Raw genomic sequence first — 26,186 nt, 5'->3', positions numbered from 1 at the left:
CTACGTGCCTCAGCTCGAGCCTTTAAATAAATTATCTTGTTTTCTATGGTGGTGTTGTTGACGGCTCTTCGATACGCTGCCTTCTTTTTCTTTACTGCGTCCTCACACTCCCAAGAGAACCAGATCTTGTTCCTCCGGGGTTTTGTTTTTGTTTTTGGAATGTGATTGTGGCATATTTCTAAGAGCTTTTCGTGGAATTTATTGTTGTTGTGGTCGAAATTGGGATTAAGAATCTTGGAACATTGATTGGCAAACCCGTCCCAGTCAGCTTTTTTTAAGTTGAAGCGTTCTGGGATCGGGTCGTTTTGGAGGCTATTGTTTTTTAGGAGAATTGGGAAATGGTCCGTACGGTCATCCAGCACAGACCACTCAAGATCTGGGACTAGGTCAGGGGTACAAAAGGTGAGGTCAAGGGATGAAGTGCCATAAGTGGCTCTGTTTCTGTAAGTTGGGGATTTATCATTTAAGAGACAGATGTTATTTTGAAATAAAAAGTTTTCTATTATTTTTCCTTTCTGGTCTATAGGTTTGTCTCCCCAAAGGGGGCTGTGGGCATTGAAATCACCTAGCAAAATAAAAGGTTTTGGGAGCTGAGATTTTAAGTCATTTAGTTGGGTTATTTTGAGGGGGTAAGTTGGTGGGATGTAAACTGAGCAGATCGTGATTGGTCTGTGCAGGGTGACCCGTACGGCAATAGCCTGGAGGGTCGTCTTAAGATGTACTTGTCTGTGGAGTGTGTGGTTGTCGGTGTAGATGGTGGTACCACCGGAAGCAATCTGGTTCTCCGTGTGAATGTGATGGTACGCAGTAAATCCTCTTAAGTCTATGGTTGAAGCCGGGGCGAATTTTGTTTCTAGAATACAGGCCACCCGTGGGCACAGTGTGGCCTGTAAATGTTGCAATTCTGCAATGGAAGGTCGGATTCCGCCGGCATTCCATTGCAGGACCGCCATTATGAATTTTTACTTTTTGATTTGGAGCACTTAGGCCCCGGCTTCGAAGAAACACTCTGACTCCTCCTTACGGGGGAGGCAGAGTGTTTTCTAGGTTGCCGTCCTGGATTGGACGGCGGTCTAGTGGGGGATTTGGAGGAGTGACAGACTCCGCCCCTCCCCGGGTCAGGCCGGGGAGGGGGGTCGGAGCTGTCTTCCTCCATTGGTTGGTGGTGGGGTAGGGGGGTGTCTGCTGGAGAGGGAGCAGACGGAGGGAGCTGGGAAGAGGGGGAAGGGTGCACCTCACGCTCCATCAGAGGGATGAGGCGTGAGGTGGAAGAAGAAGAAGAAGAAGAAGAAGGAGAAGAAAAGGAGGAAGAAGAGGAAGTGATAGAGGAGGGGGGAGGGGGAGAGGGCGGAGAGCAAAGTGTGGAAGAGCGTTCTTCATCCTGCATGAACGACGCCGAGAGGAACAAGATCATGGACGTGACGTGACTTTAACTATATAAAGCATAATGATGAGATGCATCCATATCGTGCAAAGATTTGATTTCTACTAGGCTTCTACCCAGTTCAAAGTGTTCAACTTCAACGATACAAATAATTATATGTTTTGTTTAAATACTTTGTTCAATGAAACTGTTTTGTTTTACGAGGGGCATACCAAAAGTTTTTTTACCTGACCATGACGGAATAAAGGTAGAAAGCTGAAATTTGGAGTTGGAGCTAAGTTTAGTCTCTCTCTATGTAGTCGCCTCCCACAGTTACACATTTTTGCCATTGTTGTATGACCTTGAAAAGACCTTGAGAATAGGACCTTCTCTATGTCAGGAAACCAGCCCTCTACAGCTTCTTTGACCTCATCATCACTTTCAAAATGCCTTCCATTTAAATCCTTTTTTTATTTTGTGGAATGAAAAAAGTCAGACGGGACTAAATCTGGAGAATAGGATGAATGTGGCAAAATTTCATAGTCATTTTCATGCGCAATTTCTGCAGCTTTTCTTGAAGTGTGTGTTGATTCGTTGTCATGAAGCAGCAAAATGCCTTTTCGGATCTTTCCTCTGCGTTTTTCTAGATGGTTAGAATAATGGTCTTTGGTGATCGTATATCGTCGGCCACATGATACAATGTCACTACCCCCAAATTTTGAAATATTTTTTTATTACTGTTTCTTAATCTGTGGTACAGGTTGCATGTGCTCAAGAAATATTTGGTCGAAATTCAAACTCTAAATGTTGAAAAAAGCAAAAAAACACAATGTGCCATGCCCCAGGCCATCAAATTACCTGTGCTCCAAGATCACAAGCTACGCTCTGCTGGGCAGCAGATGCGTGCTTTATGACTACCCGCATGGCCACGTGGTCCAAAGGTAAAAGTCTGCGTCTGAAAGACATTTATGAGGTTGCCTCATAGATGTGCCGAAAATATGTACACATTTGGGCCAGCTGATGTAGACAAAGGGGTAATAATTTATTGCACTATTAAGACTTCTGAAGGGGGTCCCGATGCTGAGTGGGAAAGGGTGACTTTATGACGTGCTTTTACATGTCCCATTCAAGGGAAAGATACCGTCTCATCATTACATTATCACACTGTTCACTCTCATCTACTAGAATGTCTCAATAGTCTCGGGTTTTTAATTTTTACCTTCGTAATTGACTTTGAAACTCCTCCAGGAGGCGGGGTTAAACAAGCCAAAAATTTCTATAGTTTGAAAAGACAAGTAAAAATCTTTGATGCCACACTTCAGGGTGAGGGATAACAATTTGACTGATTAGAAACTTTCGCCTTACAGTTGCAAAAGCAGAAAAACAGCCTGAGAATTACAGTGAAGTACTTAATTAAGTTTGTCAAACATCAAACCTTATCGATCTAAAGAAAAACAAATCATTGAGGTCTACTTCACACTCTGGCAGAGCAGCAGAGTCCAAAACATTCTTGAATGAACAAATTCTACATTGTCTTCCAAAAGTTCTCAGCCATTATTGCTGACAGAGTTTCTCAAAGTTGTATTTGGAACCAACGTTTAAAAGTTTTTGACATACGTATACAGACTCTAAGTAACAAAAGGTGTAGAAAGTAAAAGATCTACTGTGGGGCTCAACCTATCCAGAAAGAGTTCCACCGAAACAATTTTGCGTGGTTCCAGCCCCCCCCCCCAAAATATACGGCGGGTACCAAATAGGCAATGTAACAGAAGGTGCAAGGGCAGTTCACAAAGAGACATAAACTAAAGAAACATCAGGCAGAGTGGGTGTGTCTGTATGGTTCTTCAATGTGTCTTGTTGATTCCCATGCTCAAGGCCTCCGCTCTGTATTATAGAACAAAGCTTGCTGTTTACAAATAAGGCAACCCACGACGTGAAATGTTATGTCTGAAATGAGGATGACGAAGGATAGAAGTGATCAAGTGGTACGATCGAGTCACTAATGCTCAACTGAGGGAGAGAACAAGCCAAAGGCCAATAAAGGAAGACATACAGGTGAAGAAATGGAAATGGATTGGACACACCCTGAGGAGACCCCCGTCAAGCATCACCAGGCTGGCTTTAACGTGGAACCCACAAGGAAAACGAAAGAAGGGAAGACCAAAGATGACATGGAGGCGAGCGGTACAAGCTGAAATTGAAAAAGCGGGGACATCATGGAAACAGATAGAAAAGGATGCTCAGGACAGGCTTCGCTGAAGTAATGCTGTTGATGGCCTGTGCTCCACTGGGAGTTAAAAAGGGCAAGAGAGAGAGAGAGAAATGAGGATGAAGGTGGACTAACATCTGAATAATTTTCATCTTGCATCGTAGACTGCATACGACCCCTTACAAAAACCCCTGGCAAAATAATACAGAACCCTCGCTAGTTTCATCTCAGCTTTAGCTCGTGAGCTCAACATCACAACAGAGCAGAAATAATAGTGTTCATAGTGTCATTGAACGATCCCTCAAAAACGCTCTTATACATGACTATGTTAATGCCTTCAGACTGGCGTGTCAAAGATATCAGCAATATGAATGTCAAATACATACATTATACTTTCTTCAGAAAATATTAATCGTTTCAAGAATACTCGACCAGGAAGAAAGTTGGGGACGCAAAAGTGGTTGACATACGAGCACTCTGCTATTCCTCAAAAGGAGACACTCAGTACAAGCTCGTTTTCTGTGACGACTTGAAAGACATGCCTAAACCCCGCAACCACATGCCATCAAGCACCACAGCCCCTGCACTACACTAACAAAGAAGACATATCACAAGTACAAAATACCAACATTTACAGGGGCTTAAATCAGTAATTCCGGCTGAAGCCCGTGCTTTTTATGACACCTTCATTGATTGGTTAAAGTACAGTAGTCTCTCCCACTGTTTTAAGAAAACAGAATTTCTACTATACAAAAATCACCCCTAAGATCCCGCTTTGAATCTGATTCACTCTGTAGGTGTACATTCGACTAAGATCCCGCATTTCAGATCATAATTTGCGGAACAAAAACCCGGGCGGGACAGCCGATCAACCAAGAGTGAAAAGTTGAGATCAATAAACTGTCCGTCGCGTCAAAGATCAGCCACTATCGTGAATGTGATCACATACACTCGATGAAGCGATACAAAGTTTGCCCCAGACTGACTACACCGTGGTGTGAAGTGACCGAAACGTTTGTTTTCCCCGAAGATCGCACTCACACCTGAGCTCTCCACCTAAACTTACATCACTCACTGGGTGGGTAGGGCCTACACGTTCGCTCCAGGTGGGATCACATTGAACTGTGAACTTTTCCCTGACCATTGCAGAAGTTGTCTCCACTCCCAAATTTACGAGACAGACTGAATTTTAATTGGTGCGTTCACAACGTAATGGTGTGTAACGACAAAGGCAGTTTGGGGGGGGGGGGGAGGACTCGGTCAGAGATGGAAAGCTATAAATTTTCGACAGGGAAGGGGGAGGGGCAACTGGATAAGCGTAGATCTTGAGACTCATGACAGGATAATAAGTGAAAATGGCACGCCTCATGCCATTATGCACTGTGATAGGTCATCAAGGCTAACCACTCTTTGCTCGCCATACGTCATAAACCCACCAAGGGGGTCATGTCAGTTCATTTTAGAGTGGAGGGAGAACATTTAACTGATTGTGGGCCTTAGCATGGGTCATCATAGATTCTTCCCTGGGTTCGTCGGTTAAGATCCCGGTTCGCCTAAGATCCCGCATTTCCTTGCTCCCGAGCACCGGGATCTTAGGCGGAGACTACTGTATTTCGATATTTGACTGTGTGCACGAGTGTGTGTGTGTGTGTGTGTGTGTGTGTGTGTGTGTGTGTGTGTGATGAATAAATGGGACTGTAAATGATCGTTCCCATTGTTAAGGAAAGCGAATTGAGACGCTTTTTCAAAGTATTATATAACTCGCACAATTAACAATAACTATATTTCAGTAACATCTTTATGAGTAGGAATGTACTAAAAATTGACAAGACTGCAGTTTGATGATGTAATAAACTGGTAAAACAGTTTCTGCTTGAACCTTTTTTTGTTTCTTGTCTGACAGTGTCATATTATATTTTATATTTTATCCTTTACAGGTCTAAAAACTATCAATAATATCTAAGAAAGCTGTGATAAGCTGAATGATGATTTGCCCTCTAGCAAACCATGCCTTTGACGTAATAAACTGCAGTGCATGATAGCTTAGTACATTGTATCAGAGTAAAAAAGGGACCGAACAAATGTATCTAGCCAATTATCTCATTACAAAAACACTTTTTCACAAAATGATTTGTCTCTAGCAATCAGTAATGCCTTTCCCTACTTTCATTATCAATTTCGAAGTGTACATATGTAATTTCTTAAAGAATGAAACAGTTTTTTCTCTCTCCTGAAAAATTTTGGTTTTAGGGCTTGTGACATTGTATCATGTGGCCGACGATATCCATTTTCAAAATAGTCTGCCATAATCACTCCTTCTTGGTCCCAAAAAACTGATTGCATCTCTTTTCCTCTTGATGGCTGCCTTCTTTGGTGTTGGAGACAGGGTGATTTCCACAGCGTTGATGCAGATTTTGACTCAGGATCATAGTAGTGGACTCATGTCTCATCTATGGTTACAAGTCTTTCAAAAAATTTAGTTTCATCCTGTTCATACAGACCAAGCAATTCTTAACAATAATCCACATGTTGCACTTTTTAGGTGGAGTCAACAAATGTAGGACCCATCTCGCACAAACCTTGGTCATATTCAAAAGTTCATTAAAGATTCATTCAACTGTTCCAATGCTAAGCCTAGTTTCTTTGCTCGAAAGTTCGACTGTCACCCGCCTATCAGACAACACAAGTTTCTTGATTTTCAACACATTCTCTTCTGTTGTTGATGTCACTGGGCGACCATCACGGTGGCCATCTTCAATGTCCACGAATCAGCATTTGAATTTTTTAAATCCAAAATTTCATCACAGCATAGGATGGACAATCAGTTCCATATACGGCATGCATCTTCGTAATAATATCTTGTTGTTGCTTGCCTTGCCAGAACAAAAACTTCATTACTGCCCTGCTCTCAATTTTCTTCATTTTTATGTTGAAAGTGGAGAACAACATACCTCTCTTCATTGGTGATAAAACCAGTATTCGGAAATTCTCCAAAATTTACTCACATTCTAGGAAGATAATTGTTGGCTTTCACCCCAAATTTCAGCTTTCTACCTTTGTTCCTTCATGGTCAGGTAAAAAAATTTTTGCTTGTATGCCCCTCGTATGGTGTAATCGAATTGCAGTGAATCTTTTCCTGCAAATGTCCATTTTATTTCTTTCCAATTCAAAGTGTTTGATTACGTTTAGTTGGTTAACATGTTTTGAATCAGGGAGAGGGTTTGGAATAAAGTAAGCCATGTTACAAATACGAAACTGGTCTCAAAAGAAACCCATTCCATTTGAGTTTCATTCTGTTTCCATATATGTTTATGTTCTCAGTAATAATTTACTTACTATGGTGTGCAAAGAAGGAGAAATGTGAAACACAATTGGCATGACGTCATTGTAAAGCAGCGTCACTTTGCACTTACGAGAGGAAAGTGATATAAAAGATTTGGTGCGAAACCGTATAGTACAAGCAAATTTGCCACGCAACTGGCAAGTTGACACTCCCTTGGGTCCCGCCATGCAATTGGCTCTTACATATATATATATTATCATCATCATCCAGTGCCAAATCTGTGACAGACATTGGTGATCATGGTTCTCCATTCATTTCTAGCTCGGATGCTCTTAAAAAAGATACATTACCCTGATCTTTTCCCGTCACCCTGCTCTGGGCTTACCCCTGCCTTGTTTGCTTTCAATTTTGCCAGTGAGAGCTAGATGCTAAAGCATGATGTCTATTCAGGTATCCCAAAAACTGCATTTGTTTTTCCCGATTGTTTTTATCAACAAGTGGAATACGTGGATTTCTTTATGTCTTACCTCATTCGATTTCTTGTCCTTCCAAGATATTCTCCGCATTCTCCTATGAAACCACATTTCTGTTTCTTCTATTTCATTTTCACTGTTTTTGGTGACTGTCCAGCATTCACAGCCATATATAGAAGGGTTGACCATACATAGCATTTCAGAACTTTCTTTTTGGTAGTCATTGAGATGTTTCTACATTTCACGATTGGGCTCATTCTATTGAAACCATTCTTAGCCATTGAAATTCTTCATTTAATTTCAGCGGAACATTTGACATCAGATGTAATTGTATATCCTAGACATTTAAACTGTTGAACTTGCTAGTCTTTTCGCCTTTGCTTATGAGATTTACTGACTTTTTTTATATCCTCATGCATTGTTTTCTTCACATTCAACAATAACCCTTCACCGTCCCCGTCCATAACAAGAGTATCTAGAGCTATTGAAGGTCCTTTTCTGAACCTGCTATTAAAACTGTGTCATTGACATATCTGATGTTATTAATATTCTCGTCATTCACTTTGAGATCTGGACATTCTTCTATGTCTCACTGTATATCTTAAAGAGGTCTGGTGACATAACACATCCTAGACTCACTCCTCTGCCAGTCTGCTTATTCGCTGCATTTTCTATTAATAATATATACACGTGGTAGTCTCTCGGTAAGATCCCACCGTTTACGATCCCGGTTTGTTTAAGATCCCACTGTTTTTTAAGAAATCAGAATTTTTCCAAAACAAAAGTCACTTCAAAGATCCCCCTCTAAAGGACTACATTCGGCTAAGATCCTGCATTTGATAATTTTGGGAACAAAACCTCTGGTAAACACAGCTGATCAACCAAGCAGGGATAATTTTGATCATTGTACAGCCCCTTGTGTCACAGATCATCCAATCTTGTGAATGTGATCACATCTCCGCTGTAAATCTCCATGAGGAGGTACAATGTTTGCCCCAAACAGGGATAACACTGAGGTGTGAACTCATCAATGCATTAAAACATGGCACTCAAATTTGAGCCCTCCACCTGAACTTACATCACATGTGAGGTGGGTAAGGTCTACAAAGCCACATCAGGCAGGATCACATTGAACTGTGAGCTGGTCGATGCTTCTGTTTCTCTGATCATCGCATCAGTTGTCTTTCATCTCTACTCTCAAATTTGCTGGACAGACTGGATTTTAATTGGTGCAGTCACAATACAATGGTGTGTTACAACAGAAGCAGGGCAACTTGGTCAGAGATGGAAAGCTATAAATTTTTTACAGTAATGACAGATTAATAAAGGTGAGGAGCCATGTGATCAACGTACATCTTGAGAGTCAGGACTGGAGAAATGAAAATGGCAAGCCTCATGCCATTGTGACTGGTCATGAAGGTTAACCACTCTTTGCTCGCCATAGGTCATATCCCCACCCCAGGGGTCATGTCAGTACATTTGACGTAAGAAATGGTCATTTTACTGATTGTGGGCTTGACCATGATTTACCATTCAATTATCCCAGCGATGAATAGGTTAAGATCCCATTCGCCTTAGATTCTACAGTCCCCATACCATCAGGACATACTATGCTCAACATGGTAGATGAACCGAGAGGAGTTAGATTAGTGATTTCAACACATATTTTTTTAGAAGACCCCAAAGTTAGGGCTTTTGTCCAAGATATCATTTCACAAAGAGCTCTCCCATTGGCATCAGAAATTAGAATTCCATATTTTGCGTTAAAGCAGCTGTAGTAAACTGGGAAGACAGAAGCTTGAAAAAGATCACTCCAGCTATTTTTTAAATACTTACATTCTAGATCACAAGGGTCACCTATTCTCACTCTCTTCAGTGACAGCACCTTTGGCAACGACAGGACAGCTCGTGATGGAAGTGTGTTGTCTTGTGCTAGAGTCAAAGTACCTCCATGTATGAAACATTCACCAATGTTATGGACGCCACACTCTTCACACCCTGAAAAATAAAACAAGCAAGGGAAAAGATCTTCCAGATCTTAAAGCTATTCAAAACTTTTAAGTAATGTTATAAATTCTTGATGAGAAGCATTGGAGGCCGTCAAGTTGAGTTTCCGCCTCTTTATCCACTGATCACTTGATGAAACGTTTGCAGGTTTTATAATGGCTCTCAAGTTACTTATAGTAATACAGACGAACTACAGAACGCTACTCACAGAAGGGACACCAGTATATGACATTACAATGATATATAAATTATATCTATGTAATACAGAGCTGTATTCTTGGACTCTGTAACACACGTCCTAACATGCTGTGCAAAACAGGCCCCAATATCCCAGTGTCAGAGAAATATGCTTCTAAACTCATGAGGAAAATCAAATACAACAGTCAGTTTCCCTTGTTTCTGTGGTCTAATTCGCTGCGATTGCCTGGCGGGCCACAAGCACGTGAAATGAGTGAACAAATTCAGTGTAACCTAGTGAGTGTAGGAAAATAAAGGCAGACGGGGGTATATAAACAGACGTGAAACTTGAGCCAGCCTTCCGAGCCGCGACTTAAATATATAGGCTGAGCAGGGATCGACGCAACTGGTGGGTCGACGCAGTGGATGGAGCTCGGACCTGTAAGGCTCGTACATATCGTTCCCCGCTCAAAACTGAAAGTATTGAACACAACATAGATATAACATAGCATTTATCATCTCATTACAGTTTCAATGGCAACTAGCATAAAAGTGCAAAAGTGAATATCCCGATAAGCATTCACCCTAAGACCATAGTCCAAAGTGCAAACACAGAAGTGTGTAAGATAAGATTTTCTCACCAGTAGATCACTCGAGCTATATTCACTTACAAACAACATCTACTACACTTGCGAAGTCACCACCAATGCCATCTTGAGGTTCTCCTTCTTCTTCCCTAAGCTCCTGAGTTGAAATAACTAATCTGTCTCCTCTTGGTTCATCTACCATGTTGAGCATAGTATGTCCTGATGGTATGGGGACTGTAGACTCTATGCGTCGATTTTCACCCAGACCCACTGAGTTAGACATTTCGTTATTTATCTGAAAGAAAAAATTATAAAGAGTTAATCCAAATCAAACTTGGTGCATTCTGAATGTTTTCTCTTCACTATTGCAAGTGCTTTGAGGGCATCAGCAATAGGCCTTACTTCTCTTCTTTTCTCTCCGATGTTTCTGTCTGTCAAGTTATCTTTTCTCTCAACTAGATAACCGATGTCTAAATGTGATGTTTCTCTTGACTCAGACTTGCTTCTTATCATCTTTAAAAGCTTCTTGTTTTGTCACCTAGTCTTTTTAAAAGGGTCTGAAAGTAGAGGAAAAAAACTGAAAGGCAGCTTGTAAGTTATAGCCTACCAAGTGCCACAGTCAAGGAACAACATGGGATACAGGCAATGCCAGAGAGAAAGGGAGGAATAATGTAGAGAGAGGTAGAGGTGACAGAGAGGGAGGACATTGGTGTGAGGAAAAAGAGATTTTACACTTCAATATATATATATATATATATATATATATATATATATTGAAAAAGAAGGTAGATAATTTTAAACATATTTATTTGCTTTTTTTAGTTTTAGTAGAGGTTTTACGGCGCTCGCAACTGCATAAGGTCATATGAGGGCCAGAAGATTAGAGGTGTTTCAAGAGAGTAACAAACATAAAAAAGGAGGGGAGATAAGGATGATAGACGTTTCATGGGAACGAAGAAGCAAACCACACCAGAGCACCCGCCAACCACCCACATATATATATGTACATGTATATAATAGGGAAGTTTAGAATAAAGCAAAGAGGGATGAAAGGGGAATTGACGAAAGAGAGACTGAAAAGACAGATGGAAGAAGAGGGAGTAGAAAGAAAAGAAAAAGGACAAAAAGAGATAAGAAATCCAAAACACAAGGAACAAGAGAACAGGATGAGCTGGGGGTGAGTGAGTGAGAGCGAGAGAGAGAGAGACAGAGAGAGAGAGACAGAGAGAGAGAGAGAAAGAGAGAGAGAAGGGGGAGAGAGATAGAGAGACAGAGAGTGAGAGAGAAAGAGAGAAACACAATGAATATATGAGCAATTCTCAAAAAGTGCTCCAAGTTGCACTGGATCTGAGATATGAGCTCTACTGGGTTTCTCCCTAGTATTAGCAATGAATGGTTGATATCCAGATGCCAAAATATGAATGATGAAACTTGCCTAGCAGTTTCAGGGCCTTGTGTTGTGTACTTTTTGTATTATAATTTATTATAAATGTGCCAAAAATCAGTCAAAAAATTGGTAGTAAAAATGTTACATTGACTGGGCTAGGGAACTCATTCATTCACCCTTTCTCCACATCATGTCAGGTTGTATGTTGTGGTGCTTTCCAAAAGGAGACTATCAAGACCTACAAAACAAGCAAAGAACCATGCTGTTTAGGTATTTTGTATTTGATCGGTGATGATTTAAACTTTCCGTAGTTGGGTGTGATGCTGTCAGTCATCAATAAGGTCAAATTCAAGGTACGCATTACTTACTTACTACCCGTTACGCCATCTGGCGTTTAGGGCAGCAACAAAGGATCTCCAGCTCTGTCTGTTTTGGGCCATCTTGGTCAACGTCCCCACGAATGGTTCCAGGACTTCACTTCAGACTCTACTGTGCGTCTCCATGTCACTTTGGGTCTGCCCCTCTTGCGATGTCCTTTGGGTGTCCAGAGTCTTGTCTTTACAATAGTCTGGTTCTCTTCTCAGAAAAAGCCCAATCCATCTCCAACTTCTCCTTGTTATTATGGTGGCCATGTCCTCTTGCTCGTAAAAGATCTGCGTTGGAAATCTTGTCGGGCCAGAATATTCGGAGGATTTGGCGTAAGCTGATTGTATGAAAGGAAGTTAGCTTGGCACGGTCATGATCAGTCATCCTCCAGCATTCAGCTCCAAATAAAGGCATCCATTACTTCACTTAAAATTATCTTTGAGCACTTTCTAAGTAAGGCTCTATAACTTTATTTATTTAATTTGATAATTAAAACATGGACGTAGAACATTAATTGAAGCAGGGATTTGGCTGGACGAATGTTTTTTCAGTGCGCACCTCTCTGTCAGTCACTTCATCACACCCGACAAGAGTCGACCCGAATCTCCTGAGCGATTAACCCGTGCATGATTTTCTTGGTACACTTTTGAATCCTTGCAGCTCAACTTCCTGCCGGATGTTGATTTCCTCAGTTTGATCATGGAGGAGAAGCCAGAAGGTAAATGATGCTCATTGTCTGTCATCAAATCCCAACCATCACGCCCAACCAACACATCACGACAGACAATAATTGAATGCTCTTGACACAAAACTGAAATTCATTTCGCTTGGTTTATTATCAGTTTTATTTCCCTTAGTTTTCCATGTTTTTCATCCAGGTTCAAATGCATGTTTACATTATCCTCCCATGTCGTAAATGGCTTTTTATTGAAAAGTGACAAACACAGACAGATCTGTCATTATCACACTCGACCGAAGAAACGGTTTTTTGCACAAAAGTACTTGGTTTTAGGTATCTAAGGTGTTGTATCGATAATCGGGTGCTAACCGCAGTTCACTGGGGCACATGTCATTGTGTTCTTGGGAAAAGATGATAGAGCCAGAAGCAATTAGCAGTTGGGCATGATGGACATTGATGACAGAACTTATTAAATCACGCTCAACTTCTGTAGCCTCTGTACTGGGTTTGAACAAAAACAAGGGTTGAAACACCTAGATCTATCACTTAAATTTGTCAAAGATATTACTTTTCTATGTCTAAAATCTTCTAGCTCTAGCTAGTAATTGATGGCCGAGACCTAAAGGTAGATTTATAAATAACTTTAGAAAGTCCAGGTCCCAGGTCACATCTTAAAAAATCTTAAGTCGTAAGGCGTGAATGTGGGAAGGGTGTCCTAGCATTAATTCTTTTCATGGTTGCTAACTGTTAAAAATTTGATATCCCTTACATTTTGGTATTTTTTTTCTGCACCAGAATGATCCTGGATGATACGAGGCGTACAGGAGGAGAGAAACTGTACGACCAATGGTGGTGGCCCGAAACTAAAGAACAAATTGAATGGAAGAGAGAAAATGTTTGCTTCAATTGCGACATCCAATTTTATCTTGTTTTGCATCATTACAACTTGCATAGATAATGTCAGCATCACTCTTCAATTTATTAACCGAATGGATTGTAACTTAGAGGCTTACTATTCATAGTATTGTCTGTCATCATCACACCCAATCAATTTCAATTGATATCAAATTGATGCAATTTACAGTTGAATACCATTCCCCTTTATGATTCTACATATGTGAGAATGGAATCAGCTCTTAATTTTATGACAGTGTTTGCTTTTTGTAGGCTACTAGTTACTACTTGCACCAAAGAGTATCTTCTTGTCTGTCATAATCACACCCGACTTTTTTGTCTGTCATCATCATGGCCAACAAAAATGTTGAACGTTTCAGGCTTAGCAAAGGCCCAATTGATTTTCTTGTTTTATTGTAGTCAGCTAATGAAGACAAATATCATGATTGAACAGATTTAGATGTTAAAAATTAGCCACTGTCAAAATGAAACATTCATGGGAGGGACTAGCAATAACGACAAGTGAATGAATTATGACGGTACGTCCACAGCGTGAGGGGCCGATTCAAAATTTATGACAAAGCGTCGGGCAATGAGTGACCATGCCTGGCCGCCTGAGGCAGGTAAATTTGACTGTGGGTTGATAAAATAAGGTGGCCCTGGCCACGTTGGACAGGTGAATGTTTTACAGTTAAATTGTTATGGGGGGGGGGGGGGAATTGTAAACTGGCCGTTTGTACAGGTGGCCGTCATGGCAGGTTCGACTGTGTATGGGCAATTCTCCTGAAAGTTTGAACTTTCCGTAACACGGGTATCAAATTTTAGAATTCAACCAAATAACTTAAAAATTTACTCAGTACATCTTTGACATGTCTAGTTTTGATCCCTACACGGCTGAAGCTAAAGCTTGCTTGGTTTCTCTGGAAACGGAAGTGAAGTTTAGACTAGTGCGCTATGGTCTTAAACGTTACAGGACACAACAATACGGGTCAAAACATGACGTGTAACAGAGGGAAAGAAAAATTAATGGGAGTGCTTATTTAGGCCACATATGGCCTAAATAAGGTAAGGGAGGGGGGTTTAGCTTATTTAGGCCACACATGTTCAAACTACCCTTTTCAGGCAACTGAGTTCATTCCACTTTCATAATGGTGCCCCTTTCTCATTTAGTATGGTTTTGCCTCAGTGTACAACTTATAAATCATAACCATAATGAATATTGTAAAGAACAAAGCACAAAACGCAAAATTTTGCTCAATTCCAATGGTTTGAATGAGGGCCGGATTTTTCCTTCATGGAGGGGCAAAAGCTAGGCTACCATTTTGGCACACTTTGGTCAAGTGAAAAGGTCAAATCCTCCGAATGGACTTTCGGGTTAAATTTGGGGTATAAAAAGTGTGTAAACTACGTGGCTGAGTCAAAGTTACACTATCTTTGCCTGAGTGACACTCTCTCGTACTGTCTCGTAGTAGTACATGTAGGCTAGTAGGCCTAGTAGTAGTAGTAGCAAAGATCGTGTAGAGAATATTTGGTAGTAGATTCTATCTAGTAGGCAGTTTAGTGAACGTGCTCGCGGTAGGGCGAATCGGCCTCGATAAGCCCCATAGACTTTTGTGATCGGCCACGAAGCCTCGTGTTTTGATGGGTCTAGATCTAGATCTAGATCTAAACAACTCAGTGCTATTCGCACTGCCACATCCGACAGGCCTAGATCTACATCTTTTTAAAAGGAAAAGAAAGATCATCAAAATGGTTGAATTCGCATGAAAATCGATTAGGTAGAAATGAAATGGTATAGGTTTAACGCCCCTATCAACACTATTAGGTTATTTAAGGGGCGGGACCTCCTAATTTAACGTCCGTCTCCGATAGGACCGAGCCAAGTGGGAAGTTTGTGTAAAGTGCCTTTCCCAAGGACACAAAGTCGGACCGAGCTGAGGCTCGAACCCCCGAACTCGCGAGTCCGGTAGCCTAACCACTAGGCTACCGACGCCACTCGATCAGGTAGAACTAGAACTATTAAAACTTGCTTCTGAAAACAAGGCAATTTTTATACGAAGGCCATTTTTATAACTCGATGAAATAAAAACTACTGACTGTGTACTGTGTTATTCTGTATAAAAATAAATTATGAAACTTCAGGACGTAGATCTATTATTATTTACCAGCATCTTTTGACGCCTGAGCTGTAGAGGTTGAAGTTTTCACAACACTAATAGATCTAGTAATAGGGTTAGGTAATACGGCTTTCCGTAAAAAATGCATAGATCTACAAAAGCCGACCACCGAATCGACCGGGCGCCTCGGTCTCCCCTGCACTCTGATTCAATATTATATTTAAACAAAAATGCTAATCAATGAAAATTGCAAATTGATATAATAATAGTATAGTCCTGTAGAGGATAGGTGGACTCCGGGGTCTGCATAGCGAAATACTAGGTTTTAGGATGTGGACCCCGGAGTCACCGTAGTGAAATAAGGTTTGGTTTAAGTAAGGATTGGTACTAGGTTTTAGGACAGGTGGACCCTGGGGTCACCGCAGTGAAATAAGTAGGTTTCTTTAAAGATTGGTGGAACCCGGAGTCACCAAGGCCATAGAGGATTAAGAAGGTTTAATTAAGGATTGGTGGACCCCCGGGACACCTTGATTAAACCTACTTATTTTACTACGGTGACCGCAGGATCCACCTATTCTAAAACCTAACTAGTGTTTCGTTAGGTAGACCCTGGGGTTCACCTTAAACCTACCTATTTCACTACGTTGACTCCAGGGTCCACCAATCCTTAAAATTAAACCTAGATCTATCTACATGTACTTATTTCACTACATTGACCCCAGGGTCCACCAATCCAATTAAACCTAGATCTACTGATTTCACTACATTGACCCCGTGGTCCTCCAATCCTTAATTAAACCTATATCTACTTATAATTTCACTACTTTGACCATGGGCTCCGCCAGTCCTATTATAAAATAAACTTAGATCTACTTATTTCATTATGTTGACCCCGGGGTCCACCGATCCTTAGTTAAACCTAGATCTACTTATTTCACTACGCTGACTCGCTGACTCCGGGGTTCACATCCTAAAACCTAACATTTTGTTAGGTAGACCCCGGGGTCCACCTATCCTTTTGGCTAGATAGACCCCGTAGTCCGCCTATCCACTTTCTTGATAATAACTGAAAACAATACATGCCAGTTGTCATTTATAGTGAAGAAAAATGAGGGGAAAAAATATAATTAGGTAGACTTTAATTTGTCCAAAAAATTGCAAGTGCAAGTGAAGATCATAAAATATTTTTGTTATTTTCTGGTCACCTTTCCAAGGACCTTAAATTGATTCTACATCACATGTCATGTACGATACGGCTGTGAAGGAAAATGGATGTGAAGAGTTTTAAAGAGATAATAACGTAACTTGTAAAGAAAACAATGCTTTACATTGGTTTGGTTATTTTGACTACATAAGGTAATGGAGGGGGGTTTAGCTTATTTAGGCCACAGGTGTGGCCTAAATAAGGTAAAGGAGGGGGGTTTAGCTTATTTAGGCCACCTGTGGCCCAAATAAGGTAAGGGAGGGGGGTTTAGCTTATTTAGGCCATATGTGGCCTAAATAAGGTCACCCAAAATTAATTGGGGTAGCATTATGTCGTTTAAATTCATTGTTTGTTCACACAAATTTAAAAAATTTCTTAAAGAAGAAAATACTTATCAAACAATCATAATGTCTTTAACGTTACCTTGCAAAAATCATTTTTCAAAAATAGAAAACTAGACTTTTATTTACAAAAGTACTAATTCAAGTAGAACTTTAAAAGAGTATTGCTATAAAACGGGTAATTCAATGCTGTAGTTTCAGCAAATATGAACAAAATCTATACGTATTATCGGAAGCAACATTAGCTAAATATAGTAGTCTTAAACGTTACAGGACAAAGCATAAAAAAGGAGTGTGCAGAAAAAGGACGATTTGTTTCTTAAAAATAACATGCACACCTACTGAGAATTATAATACTTCTTTGATGTTATCTGTCATGTTTTTAGAAGAAAAAGACATCAACTTATTGACTCATTGAGCATAATATTGAGACTTCGCATTTTCGGGACAAAAATCGTGTGGAGTTACAAAGTTTCCCAATAGTGAAAGCAGTAGCAGTAGCAGTAGCAGCAGCAGCAGCAGCAGCAGCAGTAGTAGTAGTAGTATTAGTAGTAGCAGCAGCAGCAGCAGCAGCAGCAGCAGCAGCAGCAGCAGCAGCAGCAGCAGCAGCAGCAGAGCAGCAGCAGCAGCAGCAGCAGCAGCAGCAGCAGCAGCAGCAGCAGCAGAGTAGAGTATTAAAAAAAGGTATTCACATCTCCTTCATTAACGCTACTAACATTGTCAAAATACATCGTTAATCGTGGCAGCAAACAGTGTTTTATCTTTCTGTGATTTCTTGTGACATTATTATGATGATGTTTACTTCCCACAAATGTTTCCATGGCATGGTGATCATGTTGAAGATTATTTGGGACCGCAACGATTTTTAGTGAGTTATGTAGTATCCCATTTGGCACATTGTTGATGAATAGTTCCTTGTCTGTAGCTCGAACAGGAAGATTGAAGCAAATTCATCACAATATGGACCTCTACTTCCCTAACAGCTCTTTATGATTTCAAAAACACGTAACATTGGCATTGAGCATGAAACAAGTGTATGGAATGTTTACTAGCTTCTTTTCAAAGTCCAACTTCACTCAGCAAGGATGAGGAATTCCAATATAATATGTCTTTTTGCCGCTGTTTTGATAAAAAAAAGTTTTCTGACGTACATCTTCCAACGTTTGCTTTCGAGCTGCTTTGACTTTTGGAAAGACTTTCATAACTCTGTGGACAGCTTGTTTGCATGACGAGGGTGTCTGTATGATACTTCCTCGAATATATTGAACCTCTTTTTTTTTCTCTGTGTCTTCACCTTTTTCCTTTTTTTGTGAATGGAACCTTTCTCTAGCCTAAGCATTGTCCGCCCTTTCCTTCTGCCCTGACCAGGATGTTGTTACCTCTCTTGCGTAGCTTTTCTATTTCTTTCTTTAGTATCACTAGCCAAACAAACTTACTTTGCTAGTGGTAGTGGTAGGCAATTTGAGGTTTTCTTTCTTGTTTTTCCTACATTTCTTGACTTGTTCGTCGGTCTTTGCCTTGTGATTTGCAACCTTCTTTCCATAGAGACGAACGTCTTCAGCTCTTTACGATTGCACATCGATGTCACCCTTTGTTTTCTTTAATCGGTCCCGGGATTCCTTAGTTGGCTCAGTCTTAAACTTTATTGTAATAAACTTTGTGTTTTTCTTTTTTGGAATTTCGGTACTTGAAAGCAACGCATTCAGAGGTCTCTAGCGCAGAGCACGCACCTATTGTACTGTAAAGTTAGAAAGAGAATGTGGGAGCGGGAGGGGTGAATGAAAAGTGGTACCAATCAGTTTTGTAACTGAATATAAAGAGATTAATGTGCTATACTTGGTCGAAAATAAGATTATGCTGCATTACTTTTTGTATTATTTTATCAAAATAATTCGCAACAGAAAAAGTAGTCACAAACTCTGTTTTAGAATGTATAAGAATAAAATGAATATAAACCGATGTTATTCGTTACTTATGTGGTTTTGCTAGTCTTATCATAGTCCAAGACGATAAAATCAGCTACTATGCCCTAAATATTATTGGGGCAACCCTTATTACCAAGAATTTCGTCAAAATGATTTAGTCCTGTGTAACCATTAAGACCAATGTAAAAACTTATTTTCCTCTTGTTAAAGCCAATATTAATTTCTGGTGAAAACTAAGGGTAAAGCTACACCGTGGACAAAGCGAAGCAGCACGGTCGGGACAATCAAAATAAAACCAAAGGGAAAGACGGACGTTACCATACCAGCCGTACCAAGAACAGCCCGAAGCGAGGAGATGCCAGGAGAAATTCCGGCCAATGTACACTCGCTTTTATTGCTTGAAATGTAGGCTACATGTGTGCACATGAGCATATTATTTACAGCTTGCTTGACATTAGTAGATCTACAAAATTTCAGTGATTATAACAAGAAGAAAAACGAGGAGAGCTAGAGAAAACTGTTTGTAAAAACAAATATATGAAAAATAAAAGCAAAGCACACAATGCATTTACTTTTATTCAAAGCAAGACATTATAGAATTGACCTCTTTTCAATTAATTTGTAGACCAAGATCTACCTATCCATCAGTTCTCCATAACATTCCCTTCTTAACACTCTTTCCATCTGTCTCTCATTCTTTCTTTCTCAATCGTTGAGATGTGTCTTAAGTTAGTAGTCTGTTAGGTGAGTTTAACCATTAACATTTCATGCAGATAGAAAAAGGAATCACGACTCATTCAAACTGAATCTGCACATCTTCTTTTGGTCGTCTGGTAAATTTCTCTTCAAGATATGAAATTCACCAAAATTTATGACGCATTTAAGTAATCGGCTTCCCCTACTTATTTCTTTCTTTTCTCTTTAGAGTTACCACGTCGATCAGGAGAAACGGCGCCAATATTTTTCAGTTCATTTTCAACAGAAACTAAGATTGACATGGAAAATCTCATACAACGTTACATCACTTGCGTCTCCCTCTTCGCCTTGTTCCCTGTGTTTACGCCTCGTCACCACCAAGCCTACAGTGTGACATTACCCAGAATAGGACATATCAATATACTTTGCATTCCATTGACGGAGTCTGTCAACAAAGTTAAATTACTGATGCTCGATGTTAAATATTTGAAACACCAAGCCAAGCAGCCTTATCCTTGTATTTGCAATGTTTCAGACAACGATAACAAGTTGTCACCTTTAATTGCCCCAACTGCCATCCCCAAAGCTAGAAATATGTGGCATCAACGCATGAAATCCTTGAAATGAAATTCTTAAAGAAGTTACTCAATTACAAAGATTATAACACAAAGACCAAGGCTAAATCGTTAAAATGAAGAAATCAAGCTCTTTGTCCAATTTCCATTTCGATACAACAAACACTATGAAAACCAACAATCCTTGTTTTGGCAGGATCCAAACTCATCCATTTCCTTGAGGGACTTAAAAATTTCATCAATGAATTACACATTTTGCAATCGTATAAAAAAGAAAGCAAATTTTAAAGCAATTCAAGTCTTCATAATTACTTACATCTTAATCGTTAAACCGCTAGAAATTGCGTGACGAAGTCATTCATATTCACTTTCTATAGACACCGTTGTCTTGCGCCGGGGAATAAATGAAAGCCTAGTTGATTGGAAACCAGTGCACTTGACATAAAAACACCGCACTAAAATTTCGAGCTACTTCCGGCAGAAGTAAACATGCAGATCTTAATCGTTAAAACGTGACAAAAATTCAAAGACGCTACTAGTTACCGCCAAAATTTCGTAATCGGTGTAGTAATTTTGTTCTTGGTTGATGAAATGACTAAAGTGATCGCATTTCTAGTTCTACAATAAACAATTACACTTTTTAAACGATCGATTGAACTGAAGATAGGGTTATATTTTTTATCATTTTTCAGAAGAGACGAGTAGCGTTTAAGACCTAATTTTATGTCTTTTGTGAGAACAAATGAGCCGTATTTTTAAGCATATATTTGTCCGTTACCCTGAAAGTTCTAAGATCAGTATTTACACATAATTACGAAAATGATAAGCAGGCACTTCTTAGAGAAATCTTTGGATGAAAACTGTCTCTGGTGAATGTTACGTTTTCATACCTAAAAGAATGCTGATTTTTCAACAACAAAAACCCACACTTTTTCAGCATATCATTTCATATTTTCTGCCTCGTCCAGGTTCGGCAACCTTTCCCCCACCGGCTTAGCTCATCTTAACAATAATTTGAAATAAAGAAAGATATTTATGGTGTTTGCAGTAAGGGGTATGCGCAAGTTCAAGTTTTCAGGAGAATTCCCCATATATATATATATATATATATATATATATATATATATATATATATATATATATATATAAAATATATATATACAGTGGAAACCATATATAACAGGCCCGGTAATAACAGGGATATTTTAAATCCCCGAATTTTCCTACTCTTTGTCTCTATTAAAATTTATCGGCAATAACAGGGCCCCATCGGAGCCCAACCGGTTATAGCAGGGACAAAGGCTCATTAACAATGTGTAAAAAGTAAAAGAGAGAGAGAGAGAGAGAGTAACGCAGAGATGGAGCAAGCCCACGCAAGCCATGCCACTGCAAGTAGAGCAAGCACAGGCAGCGTGTGAAGTGAGAGAGGGCTGCGGTGTGCTGCAGACCTCGATCTAGCCCGAAACCTAGCAACACGCACGCGTAATGTGTCTACTGTCACCAACGATGTCAAACGCAAGAGAAAATGCCTTTCAATTGACAAAAAAAACACCTAAATAATACAGGCTGTTGACAAAACGCAAGCTCCACTGGCAGAGATTTGTCGTCAATTCGACATTCCACAAAGGTCGATTCTCACCATTATCAAGGATAGAAAGAAGATAGTGGCTGCATACCCCCAAAGGAAAATTTACTCTGGGTCGAAAGAAGATGACACAACCGATGCAGATGCTGTGGAACAAGCTCTTCTGGTGTGATTTTAAGGATGCAAGGAGAAAGTTGGTGCCAAAACCCCTGTTCGTGGGTACTACTTGTGGCAAAGGAAACTACCCATGAATAAGTACAGCTGGATTAGTCCACAAATGCTTACTTTCCTTGCATTTCTGATTTAACAGGGATCGGGTATAACAGGACATTTTGTCTACTCCCACCATCCCTGTTATTTCAGGTTTAGTTTTGTTTGTCGAATATTAAAAAGAATATCAAAGCAGTACAAGTCATAATGCAAAAGAAGAGTATGGTTTGCAGACAAAAAAATTAACCTGAGAAAGAACAGAGATGTATGACTTACCAGTGGCCCCCTCCAATCACCCACTCGAAAGTTTTAGAGAGAGATCAGAGAAAACATGTTATAGAGTAAGGGTAGAGAAATTACACAAATGAGAGCCTTGAGAAATATATGTAATATTTGACATACAAGACAGGGGTTGCTTGTGGTGTACACTTAAAGTTAAAGCCAATGAATCAATCTAACCTGACCTAATCCGCAATGGGCACCCATTTATAGAAAGAGTGGCTGAGTAGAGTAAGATGAGAAGGGACAATTATAAGAATGAATAAAGAAAGAAAAGCAAAAAAGCGAGAAGAGAAATAGGCCTACAAAGACTAGAATTCTTAACAATAAGAGAAGAGAGGATTATAAAAGAAAGAAACTCTGGAGCGAAAGTTGAGAGGAGATTTTATAATATAAAGAAGAAAGTAGAAACGCAGTTATCATAGCATGGAATGGGGTTTGCAGTCAGACGAACTAGTACTATGTGCAAATAGGCCATTTTATATTCTATCATCATGTGTAATAAAAGAGAGGGTGGTGGGAGGTGGGGGGAGGCTTGATAAGGTAACCGGTCATTTCGTCACTCTCCAATTATGTGTGACGAAATAACTTCGCTATATCTCTCTCCGAAATTGTTATATTGCTAGTTCTAATAAAGTTTTGGAGAATCAGCCGAGAAAAGCTTTTTTTAAAGTTTTATATAAATTATTAATGTAAATTAAATCTTCGTCCACGCTGTTCCATAGTTGAAGGCAAAAACAATGTCTGGTAAGGAGTTAATAAAGGGCTTTGTTTGAAAGTAAGGGTCCATCTTCTATTAGTAAAATTGCAGTACTGTACATTTCTATTAGTTCATTTTAACAGATGATCTCTTGCCAATCACACCTTTCTTCATCAATAATAATACCACCTAAAAATAAAAACTTTTGTTGATCTGACTCGATAGATTTCAATATTTCAATACATATTTATTTTTTCTGAACGGTGTAGCTGATCAAGTTGGCACGACAACTCGCACAGCCCCCCCCATCCTTCCACACACAGCCCCAACCCTCCCCCAATAATCGTGATTTGCGATCGCCATGACAATGCCCGTTTGATGTTTGCAAGTGTGCTATGTATGGACCATCTCCATTCAACCTTGTGGGTTTGGGATGTGACGAGATGACTGTGACTGTGACGTCTTGACTGCACCAGTGTGACGAAATGACCGTGTGACGAAATGGCTGGTATTCCTTGATCACCATCTCCATCAATTATTACATATATAATTTTTTTTTAAACCCATCCTACTCAAGCCAACAGCTGATTCTCCTGCATTCAAACTTTAAAAAGAAAAACTTTCCTTCAAGGTCAAGGCTCCCAAGAAATAATGCCTCGCTACACTATGTGACTATAGACTTCAGCTACAGTGTAGCCTACACTATGTGACAGCCACTTCAACCCACTTACTACTCATAGACTCATAGTTGACTCATAGTCATACTGTCATAGGTTGTGATTTCAAATTTTGTTTAAAATTTTTTTTTAAAAAGAAAAACAATCACTAAAAGTTGTCAACATCAACACTCCTGTGATAGAGATCACATCTTTCAAAGGTTATTTTCACCCCCCTCCTCCCCCACTACACTGCCAACCCCTTTCTAATATTAATTTTGGTAAATTTTTCCTTTCACTCCCGCACACAGATGCACTGTTTCAAGGGTCAAACTGCTGTACTGTTTGCTGCAGATCACACACATACAGCCACTAAAACTGTCGCAAATCAATTATTTTCAAGACAATTTCAAATCTAACTGTAAAATATCAAATTATGGGTGTAAAAACAGGGGGGCATGCCCCCCTGTAACCCCCCAGATTTTCTTTTACCCCAGTGGGGCAGGCCCCCCTGGAACCCCCCGATTGGTCCAAAGCATGTCTATCTCGGTTAAAAACAATCAAATATTTCAAAAACTATTAATTTGCGACGGAAATGAAGTTGATATTCGTGTTCAGCACAACAATATTTAGTAGAAAAGAGACAACTGGTAGCTGAGTGTGAGACGGGAGGGAAAGTAAAAAAATACCTTAATTTTCCTTAAAAAATTATTTCTACTCCACTGGTCAGTCTCCGTAATAAATTATAAAAAATATTCCATTATTTTATGTCATTCTTTATGGGAAGTGGCTATTCTCACCCGGGGTGAGAATAAAAATACGATCTACCTCTCACCCTGGGTGAGACTTGCCAGCGTAGGCTATTCTCACCCGGTGTGAAACAAGACCTGTTTTTCCTCATTTTGGAATACTGTCTATCGGTGTGGATGATCAAATTAATAAAAGCCAAGAAAAAATTACGTTATAGCACAAAAGTAAGCTAATTTGATCGTCTGCCGGGGTGAGAATAGAGGTGGCCTTCTTTATGATACTCTGCTACCAGTACCCCCTTTCTACTAATCTACTAGCAAGCTAGCAGTATAGATCTAGATCTAGTGTAGTGTAGATCTAGATATCTAGAATCTAGATATATATATCTAGATCTAGAGCTAGAATCTATATTCTAGATCTAGATATCTAGATCTAGATCTAGGTCTAGATTTCTAGATCTATCATCATAGAGCTGAATTATTAGCCTCTATTTACATCTAGATATCTAGATCTAGATCTAGATAAATCTAGATCTAGATCTAGATCTAGATCTAGATTTATTCATTTTTTTTCCATTATAATACTTCCCCACAAAACGAACCTGTACTTGTAAGCCCCCCTTCCCCGTACAGGAGTACAGGTCATAGAGATCCAAGATCTAATTGGGGCAGATTTCCCAGTCACAGCTGTCAATTTTAGTTGAAAATAATAGTAGAGGCGAAATATCCAAATCCCATACAAACCCTCATAGACTAGATTTCTAATATTTTCTACGAAAACTCTCTCCCGCCTCGTCCCCCATGACGGTTTCGTTGAGTCAGGGGCCCCTTTCGGGATCAACATGCAAATCTTAATACAGACATGAATACACTGTTGAGTTGATGCACGTAACTGTAAGTTTAGGGGGTACATTCATTAATACCTTCACAAATCATCACAAATATAGCCAACAAAGAAGAAAAATATCATTGAGGCCAACTGTGCAAGATCCTCTGCTCTGTCATCGCCATGAACTAGATCTATGCATTATGGGATAAAAACAAATGCAGTTGGCTGGAGGCCGTTTCGTACACTTGCGGCTAGCTACAGCCCGTCAGCCAGGCGCTGATTGGCTGTGGTAGGCTAGTGGTGAATATTGTGTTTCGTACTCAAGGAGTTTAGAAACCTGCGGCTAGCTGCAGCCCGTCAGCCAGAAGCTGATTGGCTGTGGGTAAGCTAGTGGTGCTCTGATTGGCTGTGGTAGGCTAGTGGTGAATATTGTGTTAGGCCCATGATTCCAGTTTTAGCAGTTCGGAAACTTCTGAAACAGTGCTGTCAATTGTCAATATAATAGCTTAATCTTCCACAGGTAGAAGTTTTGGTGGCTGAATGGCCAGCGTGACTGCGTTCGGAGTGAATGAGCGAGGGATCGATTATCTGTCAAATTTTTAAATTTTTTTGGGGGGGTCCCCCTCCCTTCTTCTCCTCCTCCCGACTGATCAACAATTTTTTTCCCTTAAATATATATATATAATTCGTTGTTTTGTAGGTTTTTTTCTGTAGTGATGAAGCAAGCAGTTTTAGCTCTTTTCGATTGTCGCTTCTTCTACTTCTAGCAATTATAGGCTAATTGTTCCGTTGCAGCCTTACGCCTGCAAATGATTCATCAGATTGGAAAGTGATACATGTAGTAATCTTATGATGAATCTCTCTCTCTCTCTCTCTCTCTCTCTCTCTCTCTCTC

The 26,186-nt window shown here is 39.9% G+C and overlaps 1 protein-coding gene across 4 annotated transcripts in view; it reads right to left on the bottom strand.

Moving 5' to 3' along the window:
* LOC101847918 overlaps positions 1–25,541 on the bottom strand; it is a 76,968-nt gene extending 51,427 nt beyond the window's left edge. The window contains exons 1-4 of one of the 4 annotated variants that reach the window (XM_005111310.3): positions 25,386–25,541; positions 22,355–22,377; positions 10,184–10,394; positions 9,165–9,326 (exon numbers count right to left, since the gene is read on the bottom strand). In XM_005111310.3, the coding sequence (XP_005111367.1) occupies positions 9,165–9,326; positions 10,184–10,394; positions 22,355–22,377; positions 25,386–25,398 (409 nt within the window). In that variant the 5' untranslated portion in view covers positions 25,399–25,541. Of the gene's footprint in view, positions 1–2,221; positions 2,319–9,164; positions 9,327–10,183; positions 10,395–22,354; positions 22,378–25,385 lie in introns of those variants that run through there. The other 3 variants (XM_005111311.3, XM_005111312.3, XM_005111313.3) reach the window with 3 other exon arrangements.
* Between the last annotated feature and the right edge of the window lie 645 nt (positions 25,542–26,186).

The sequence above is a fragment of the Aplysia californica genome, unplaced genomic scaffold (genome assembly GCF_000002075.1).
Source record: "Aplysia californica isolate F4 #8 unplaced genomic scaffold, AplCal3.0 scaffold01039, whole genome shotgun sequence".
Classification (NCBI taxonomy): Eukaryota; Metazoa; Mollusca; class Gastropoda; order Aplysiida; family Aplysiidae; genus Aplysia; species Aplysia californica.
Note: the sequence above shows the minus strand (reverse complement) of the source record. Positions and strands in the feature narration are given on the sequence as shown.